The sequence below is a fragment of the Palaemon carinicauda genome, chromosome 45 (assembly GCF_036898095.1).
Source record: "Palaemon carinicauda isolate YSFRI2023 chromosome 45, ASM3689809v2, whole genome shotgun sequence".
Taxonomy (NCBI): domain Eukaryota; kingdom Metazoa; phylum Arthropoda; class Malacostraca; order Decapoda; family Palaemonidae; genus Palaemon; species Palaemon carinicauda.
Genome location: NC_090769.1, coordinates 35806082 through 35816110, shown reverse-complemented (window position 1 = coordinate 35816110; position 10029 = coordinate 35806082). Strand labels below are relative to the sequence as shown.

The 10029-nt window shown below is 34.9% G+C and overlaps 1 protein-coding gene across 2 annotated transcripts in view; it reads left to right on the top strand.

The window, feature by feature from the left end:
* Positions 1 to 3271, top strand: part of LOC137634652 (failed axon connections homolog) — a 27951-nt gene extending 24680 nt beyond the window's left edge. For both annotated transcript variants that reach the window (XM_068367130.1, XM_068367129.1), the window contains exons 5-7: positions 2344 to 2549; positions 2782 to 2898; positions 3161 to 3271. In XM_068367130.1, coding sequence (XP_068223231.1) covers positions 2344 to 2549; positions 2782 to 2898; positions 3161 to 3255 — 418 coding nt within the window. In that variant the 3' untranslated portion in view covers positions 3256 to 3271. The remainder of the gene's footprint in view (positions 1 to 2343; positions 2550 to 2781; positions 2899 to 3160) is intronic.
* Positions 3272 to 10029: the final 6758 nt, after the last annotated feature.

Here is a 10029-nt window from a genome sequence, read left to right as displayed (position 1 = left end):
AGGAAATAGAATCGCTTCTTAGAATATAGAGATTACACTAATTAAAGTATTGAATTCGAATAGAATTGTTAATCCCATATAAATATAGATGTATTTATTTTTTTATTTTTAATCAGTGTGTTTACTGCTAGCCAAACCTATCGGGACAGAGAAAAATCATTTGGAAATTTAAATTAGTTCTTTTAGCCAATGATAAGAAATAGAATTGCTTCCTAATAAAGGAGAAATTACACCAATTAAGTTGAATGAAAGTAAGAAGATGCATTTACTCTATATTCTGGGATAGAAAATCCGCAGGGAACGCTGTTGTCCATAGAGGAAATGAGAGACGTGAGGGTCTTTTGGAATCCCAGGTGAACAATGGGGTGGCCATAACAGTACCTATGGGAAAGGGGAAAAAAAAGGCAAAATCTCATTAGAGCAAAGTATAAAAAGATCTTATGGCCTCGATTGTTTAATCGTTATTCAGTATTGTCTGAAGAAAAATCTGATATAATAACTACCAAATATGTGAGGGTATTATGGTTTTATAATCTTTGATAAATTTAGTCAAAGAACGGTAAAAAATATTGTATATAAACAAGTTTAGCAGTTTTAACCATGAGATAACTCCAAAATCAATCTGAAGTGATCTCATCACCAGGGTTATTCATAGGTCACGTATGTTCTTTATAAAAACAAAATGTAAGATTTGGACGGTATAGCCGAGAAAATAATGGCCAGAAATTATATCATAGAGGTACTACACTTTACGAAGTTACGGCTTTTCTAATCAGATAATGCTTTAGTGCCAAAGTTTATGGTTTAAGAAAGTGTTTCGAAATGAGTGAACACTAACAAGAATAGAAGGAATGTGCCGGAAGAAGAGAAATTTAAGGGGGAATAAATTTCAAAGCCGCAAGTGCGAGAAAATATCGGCTAACAACAAAACAAAGAGTAAAAACCTTGAACATAAAATTTGAGCCTGAAATATACTGGTAACAAGGAGATTCAAGTCATAGGCGCGTTGAATCTACAGATCACACAGTGAAATAATTTAAACCAATGAAAACATTTAGTGTTGTGGTAGCATATTGGAAATATCATAGGCTCGCAATTTGTAGGTCCTGGGTTATAGTTATGTTCGCAGGTTGATAGGTTTTATTTGTGAAGACACCATTACCGGCTATTAATGGTATTTTTTGGGGGATGAGAGGCCCGTATATATCTATTTTCTGTGTCAGAAGCAGCCATTGTCTGGTCATTCCTGGTCCGATCTTATGTGGAGTGGATCCTTGGGTGCTGATAACGATAGTGAGATGACCTATCCTCTGTGCTAATCATGCCCGACATTTAAACTTTTAAATAGGATTTTGGAGAGAATAGGCGAAAACTGTGGAGGATTGAAACCAAACGATCTCGATAGAGGGAAGATTAGTGTCAAGACTTGGAGGAAAAAAAAAAAAAAAACAACTGGTTTTTCTTAGGCTGATGGGTCTAGTTAGGAACAAATTAATATGACAACCGGATGAGCCCGCTCTCCTGCCCACGGGAAAGCAGCCTTTATCCGGAAATGATTAGCGCCTCTTAAATGCTGTATACTGCGGACCATCTACGTTTAAGTAGATAAGCGAATAAGAGAAGGCAATAACTGGTTTATTTCCTGATTGTGATCTTCCAGCGCCGCAGTAAACTTCGCGTTCCAGATACGGATGTCGACGGAATGGCTGTTAATTTGCAGGCTTTACTGTGGCCGGGTTGACAATAATAGCGTCTGGAATCTCAGAGGTGAATCCTGAAGCGATTGTAAAAGGCCGCCAGTCCCATAAGAATCCTAACGACAAGAAGGTTTACTTTGTCGATGTACCTTTTTTAGTCAGGAGGGCCGAGGATGATTTCATTCCCAGCATCTCTGTTCAAATCCTGATTATTCAAAATGTAACACTTTATTTTTTTTTCTATCTGGTTACTTATAATTTGTAATGCTATTTACTTTCCATATATATATATATATATATATATATATATATATATATATATATATATATGTATATGTATATATATAAATAATTTGTAATGCTATTTACTTTCCATGTATATATATATATATATATATATATATATATATATATACTGTATATAATTTGTATGCTATTTACTTTCCATATATATATATATATATATATATATATATATATATATATATATATATATATATATATATATATATATATGTATATATATATATGTGTATATATATATATATATATATATGTATATATATATGTATATATATATATATATGTATATATATATGTATATATATATATTTGTTTTATATCTTAATTCTTTTTTTTTTTAAAGGGGCCTTCGAGTGTGGAGATTCATAGTTGACGATGGCAGAACTCTCTTGGAGGGGATGAAGCAGCCCTTTTTCGTGAGTTTAATAAAACCTATTTTCGTAAGAAGTCAAAAAGCGGCTCTTTGGTACCAAGGACTCGGGAGACACTCGCCCTCCGAAGTCGAAAATATGATTACTGCCGATCTAAGAGCCCTTTCAAAATACCTGGGTAAGTAAGCTATTTGCTACAAGTATGTGGAGCTAATGATTGAAATTCATCAGTTTATTACGGCGGCTAATTTTCGAATTGGGCTCTGAACCATTTATTACTTTGTGATAAGAAAATTCATATCACCAACATCAAAACTAACAACCATGCTCTCTCTCTCTCTCTCTCTCTCTCTCTCTCTCTCTCTCTCTCTCTCTCTCTCTCTCTCTCTCTCTCTCTCGGTACTTTTTAGGGAGAAAACCGTATCTCATGGGGGACAATCTGACAGAAGTAGATTGTACCATGTTTGCGTTCATGGCAAATATATTATACAATTACAATCGCTCACCCTATTATGACATCATTAAAGGCAAGTTGAATCCTTTGTCTTCTTTTTATTCTTTATAATCGAAAGATAAATGAACAATGATATAATTATCCTAATATAAAATTTACCAATAAACCGTGCGAATTACTATTGGTTGTAAAGTAACCCAAATTTTCAGTCTGTCCTATTGTTTTGAAATTATGATGAAAATAAAAGTAAATTATTGACATTATTACTTTTATATATGCTATAAATACTAAACGAGTACTTCAAGCAGATTCTAATTACTTTTTCCATATTTCAGGAGAATTTACAAATCTCTATGATTACGTATTACGCGTCAAGGGAAGACTTTGGCCTGACTGGAACCAGTGTTTGGAAAAAACTAAGCTGAAATAAACTTTATTTATATATCTTTTAAATTATCTTTCAATTCGTGATGACGAAGCAGTAATTATTCCTTATTTATATATTCTTTTCTCTATAAAAAAATATATCCTACCTTAATTATCTTTTATCATAAATAACTATATTAACGTTCCTGATAATGATTCTTTGACATTGTTTCCGTAAGTTTATTATTCGTGTTGGTTACATTGTAAACTATTCTCTGATTGAGTTACTTTTTAGGTGTAAGTAGTCAGACTTTTTCTAGAGTCTGGTTATAACCGACTCTTGCTGTATTTCGAATAAATTTATTAGCCCATTCCACCTTAAATAAAATAAGGTTAAGAAAAGCAAATCAAATGGACGAGTTACTTCAGAAACTGGGTACTGAGAAAGGAAAAGTATGTGAATTCTTGATTGCCCAGATAAGAATAAGAGATATGGTAGCCGATGTAGTAACGTCCCTGACTGGGGTTCAAGTCCTGCTCAAACTCGATAGTTTCTTTGGTCGCTGCAAGCCCACCATCCTTGTGAGCTAAGGATGGTGGGTTTGGAGGAGCCTATAGGTCTATCTGCTGAGACATCAGCAGCCATTGTCTGGCCCTCCTTGGTCCTAGCTTGGATGGAGAGGCGGGCTTGGGCGCTGAACATGTGTATATATGGTCAGTCTCTAGGGCATTGTCCTGCTTGATAAGGTAATGTCACTGTCCGGTGCCTTTGCCATTCATGAGCGGCCTTTAAACCTTTAAACTTGTGATATTGAATTTTTTCTTCCAAGCTAAAAATAACCATGTGGAAAACACGACTAAAGTGGTGTTTCTTCTCTAATAGTCGTGACGTCACATCGTTTCCTATTTAGAAAATATTTCTCCGTCCCCTCCTAACCGTTTTACAGCCTTACTTAAGTGCGAAAACTCCCTACGTTAGACAGGAAACTATCAGCCTAGGCAATTCTTCTAAGCTCCCGACTGGTGATGTGAGGTGTCAGGGCATTGTTTCCAGGAATAGGTGTAAGGGCCGAGAAATTCCCCTTTGAGCTTTGACACTCGAAAGACAATGCTATTTGTGAGACGAGAGTGAACTTGACATTATGTGATATGGTTAAATACAATAGGGGATCAAATTCGCGATAAGATTGCAATCGAAATGTAAAAAAAAAAATAAAAAACCTAAACGTTGTGAACGAAAGAAAGCCCTACTTAGAGTACATATAAGTTCTAAAGCCCTGCTTATTCAACTTCCTACAAAATCTGGAAGGGAATGTCCTTCTGTAGCAGAAAACCCTTCCCCAAATAATACCGAAGTAATATGGAAGACGTGTGAGCAAAAGAAAACGGCAAGTAGAGAAAAAAAAAAAACCGAGTTTTGCCATTAGCAACTTTCTTTGTAGACTTGAGGATAGCGTTGACCACATGATTGCTATGTTTGAATATGCTCAAATACCTTTTTTTTTTTTTATCCTACGGTCTGCACAAATAGATTCCATTTTCCCTTCGACACATAAGTACATTAACCCCCAGCAATAATCTGACATAAGACTGCTAAATAGCATAAGTCTCGTTCTTAGTACATAGTATTTGATATTTGCATATAATTAATGTAATACGTGTCATATTTAAGGACGGAGAATATGGCCATGAGGTTAATTCCCACTTACTCATATTTCATTTTGCACCAGTTGCCGGAATTTTACTTATCTAGTACATGTTACAGAGAAAAATATCAAAAGATGATAATCATATATACGGAAATTATCAAAATTGCAAACATAATCGCATTTCATGGCTAAAAAACTGAAGAAATAATGTATCTTGTGATATAGATTGCCATAATCTTAAAGCAAGACTGAGCATGCGTGCTGAAAGAAAGTTATAAAAGGAGCATAAAATTAGTCCTTATGTTTAGAGCTCGAGACGAACAAGTACAAGGGACTAAAGATATTCCTCGCTCGTAATGAAACCTATGATTAGATCATTTTCGTGAAAGTCGCGAGAAATTTAAGTTCTATGAAAAATTCTCCGAACACTGCTCGTATACAGAAGTCTAAAAGAACAAGGACAGAAAGTCGATTACATTTTTCTTACGATAGATGGTGTTAAAATCTGGAAAACAAATGTAGCTAGAAATATTTCTTAGCCGTTAGAGACTTGTATGATATTTGAAATGACAGGATTTTATAAATATTTTGTACATCCATGACAGGCAATACTCGTAATGTGGTGGCCGATGTGGTAACGTCCCTGACTGGTGATCGTTAGAGTTTTTGGTCGCTGCAACCCCACCACCCATGTGAGCAAAGGATTGTGGTTTTTTGGGGAGCCTATAGGTCTATCTGCCGAGTCATCGGCAGCCATTGCCTGGCCCTCCTTTGTCTTAGCTTGGGTGGAGAGGGGGCTTGGGCGCTGATCATATGTATATATGGTCAGTCTTTAGGGCATTGTCCTGCTGGATAGGGAATGTCACTGACCCTAGCCTCTGCCATTTCTGAGTGGCTTTAATCATGGTAAAAGTTTCAAATTACCACCAGCTGTCACAAGCATTTACATACAAACTACCATTGGCATTATGCAAGTTAATCATGTAACTAAGCTCAGGAAAAAAAATAGTTCTGTAATTTTTACCATTGAACGAAACTTCCGTAAGGTAAAAATTTGCATTTATTGTCATTGTTTGTAAAAGTATTCACGAATAAGTGCTTATAAAAATAGTTATTTAAGTCAATGATGTCATTGCTAGTGTATAAGGTACGGGGTCAGACAACGAGATTAACAGCTTGGCAGTAATGTGTTTTCTCTGTTGTTCAGTAAAATTCATATTTGAAAGTCACTAATAGATTTTTCTTCACCAACCGTTCATTATAATGCACTTTGATCATCCTAAGTGACATGTATTTATTTGTACCCAATTATAACGAATCCTCGTTGACCTGCTCAGGTAAGACCACCCCTGGACCTGATTGTGGGCGTGACTGGTGGGTATTGGAGGTGGGCGCGCTATACCACCGGGCAGCGGGACTTGGGAGGGATGTGGGCGGAACGCACTGACATTGTCCAGAATGGAGAGGACTCGGGGTAGTATCGTATAGGAGGGAGGGTTGAGGTCCAGATCTGTCTGTGGTCATGGTAAGGGGGAGGGGGTTGAAAGACTCCCTCTCCTCCCTCCTCCCAGACTCGCCCGAGACTCATTCACATTGTCTCACTCTCACTCTTCGTACGAACGCACGAATAAACTGAGGAGTTCCTCCTCTGGACGAAGTGAAGGTTTTACAGTTTTCGGTGTGGTTCAGTGTGAGTTCCATTTCGGTGTCGTGCCTTTTATTTTTATCCCGATGGAAAAAGGATTCGTGATATCCAGATGATCGTACTAATCCACTTATATCCATTATGTGTGAAATGCATTTGATAGATGAAGTTTGTTGTCACAAAATATAACTCGAGTAATTAGGCTATATAGGCTGATAATCGGAATTTTCAAAGTGAAGTTAGATAATTTCTTCGGAGTTCATAACCCAAGATAACAATGACCGTATGCACGACACAAACAATGGGAAGACTGGTGTTATCATTTGAGCACTTTGATGCAAAGGTAAGTGACTGATAACAAAAGCAGCTAAACCAGTTTTATATATTTACATTTAAAACTATGAAGGTCAAGCAGACGAGTTTGGGTAAACCCATGAAACTTTAGTTAGAAAGTAATATTTGTTGACAAGAAATTATCTAATTAGTCCTATATGGCAATTAAGAAAAATACCCCTCGTTAGTGGCTAACTGTGGTCGTAAGAGATTTAAGGTAGGTTTGAGAAAATGCTTGATAATTTATATAGTTACGTTGGATCACTTACAACAATTGATTTAAATCAATTCGATCACAAATTATCATTCAGGTCGAACAAGTTCAATTTAGAGTTTATGGTATTAAGTGGCGTTTACCGGGATCATGCCACTTTAAGTCAGCATATATTTGGTGTTATAACTACCTTCATTTTATTTAGGGTAAAATATTTTCCAATTTTTGGGTTTGGTTTATCTTAAATTAATTAAAATAGCATATACATTACTATAATTTTGTTTTATTTGCTTTATGTATGTATCGATTTAGATGAAATATGAACGATGCTTAACATTCATGTGTATGTGACATACTAATACACCCATTATCTGTTAATCCCCGATAAGGATTCGATTAATTCATTTCATGAAGTCTTATTGTGAGGACAAGCGTTGCATAACCACGAATCCTTGCTATTTCCATTTTAATGTCTTCATTTATTAGAATCTTAACGTCAATAGTCAATCTTCCACTGTCTTGGGCTAGAGTTCTCTTGCTTGAGGGTACACTGGGGCACACTATACTATCTAATTTCTCTTGCTCTTGATTTATTTTTAAGTTTTTTATTCTATATATGAAAGATCTAATTTAATGTTGTTACTGTTATTGAAATATTTTACTTTGATTGTATAAACTCTTGTATTCATTTCCTTGATTCCTTAACGTACTGGGTTATTATTTTCTTGTTGGAGCCCTTGGGCTTACAGCATCTCAATTTTCCAACTAGGGTTGTAGCTTAGCTTCATAACAATAACAAAAACTAATAATAATAATAATAATAATAATAATAATAATAATAATAATAATAATAATAATAATAATAATGCAACACCTTTAAAAGCATATTATTATTAGATTTATAGGGGTTATGGGAGAGACACTGAAGTGGGGGCACGCACCAACAAGCTTAAATACCGTGAGTGAATAGGTGTACAGGTTACTATTTAATTTTGTAATTTTATTCATGTATTCCCCTGATGTTTTTAACTACATAATAGCAGATATTTTGGTATCATCAATTATAAGTTCACTGGTCAAATGGGGATAGCCATTTACGATTAAACACTGTCTCTGTCTAAACGACAAGAGTTAAGACAACTGAAACATAGTCTAGCCTACTGTCAAAAGAAAAAAAAAATCTGTGACCGAAGATACAAGTCGTATCTTTAAAACATGCCAATTTTATAGCGTGGTTTGAGGATTATGTGACAATCAAATGTTTGGGGAAGCTTTGGAGACAGTGAGACGGCATCTCTCGGTAATTTGATCAGAACTTATCTTGCAGATCATAGCCCGACGATGAGTTTTAAATCCCTCCCCCCAAACAACACGTCACAGCAAATATGAGCTAACAATTGTTACTGGATGTCCAGGCATTTGAATAGGCCGTACCTGCCATGGAAATATGAAAACGCTTGAGAAAGTATGAATAATGTAAAAGTAAACAATTAAACAACCTTCCACAGTTTGTCGTGCTGAGGTGTCAGCCGCGTCACTTTGCCTCGGGGGTGAAAAATACAAAAGAGGATGCAGCCGACAACTTGGCACGGTGAACCCATCCCTACCTTTGTTATTTTTATTTTTTATACCTCTGCGACAAAACACTTGGATGGTATATAGTTAGCTCTGTTACCGAGTGCAGTACATAGATGATAGACCTGCGCTGTCTCGCGTTTTGCTGCGTAAGTCAATGCTCTTCGTTAGTATATGCATAATATCTTGTTTCACTTTGTTTGTTTGATGACATGACCCACATGTAGTGATTGCTCTACATTCTGAAATAATGACTTTAAGCTGTTAGTATTAATGATGTTAACGTCTTTTCTGATAGTGACGCCAGGTGTATCCTTCAAGTTTTTCAGCATGTATTGTGTATTACACTAATACAAGCTCACATACTGTATATATTATGAATTATATTAAACGTGTATATATATATATATATATATATATATATATATATATATATATATATATATATATATATACATGTATGCATATATACATATATACATATACATACATGTATATACAGTATATACATGTATATATATATATATATATATATATATATATATATATATATATATATATATATATATATATAAAATGATGCGTGTTTGTGTAATGAAATTTGTGTGATTAGTAGTTTATTTGCATATCCCTTACCTACAACATTGAAACAAACAACTCGATATGCAGTAGATAACTATAAATTTGGTGGGCCGCAACCAGGGGGAAAATGGACATGGGTGTATAGTAACGTCATGCCAAGAGAATTGTTTATGAGGAAAGTATCACATATTCATAGTTCCCATACATCACCCCTTCTCAAGGAGGTAAGGTACAGCTGGTGGTCTCGGATGAAAATAACAGATTCTTCACCTGTTGAAATACAGGTCTATGGCTATGAAACGCAAGAGTTCAATTAGCTTTAACTGTACTGGTGTTGTGGGGTTCAATGAGCTGCTGATGAGCCATTTGTTTACGTGTTAAAAAGTGACTAATGATGGGGGAGTTTTACAGGATGAATATGGCAGTAATTGATACAATATATATATATATATATATATATATATATATATATATATATAGTTTGCGGATGTGGAGTGGCATAGAAAGACCATAAACAGATGGAAGAGGAAGGACATGTCTGAGGCCTTTGTTCTGCAGTGGATTAATAACGGCTGAAGATTATTATATATATATATATATATATATATATATATATATATATATATATATATATATATATAGAGGCATTTTCGCTTCTAGAAAATTTTAGCTTTACAAGAAAGGCAATTGAAAACGGAAACTTAAGTATCTTGAACTAAACTTGTTATGATCAACCAAGATTTCGGGAAACCATCGCTCCTATCATCAGGGGTCAAATATGGACGTTAACAGAAATTACCTTGGCTAATAATAATAATAATAATAATAATAATAATAATA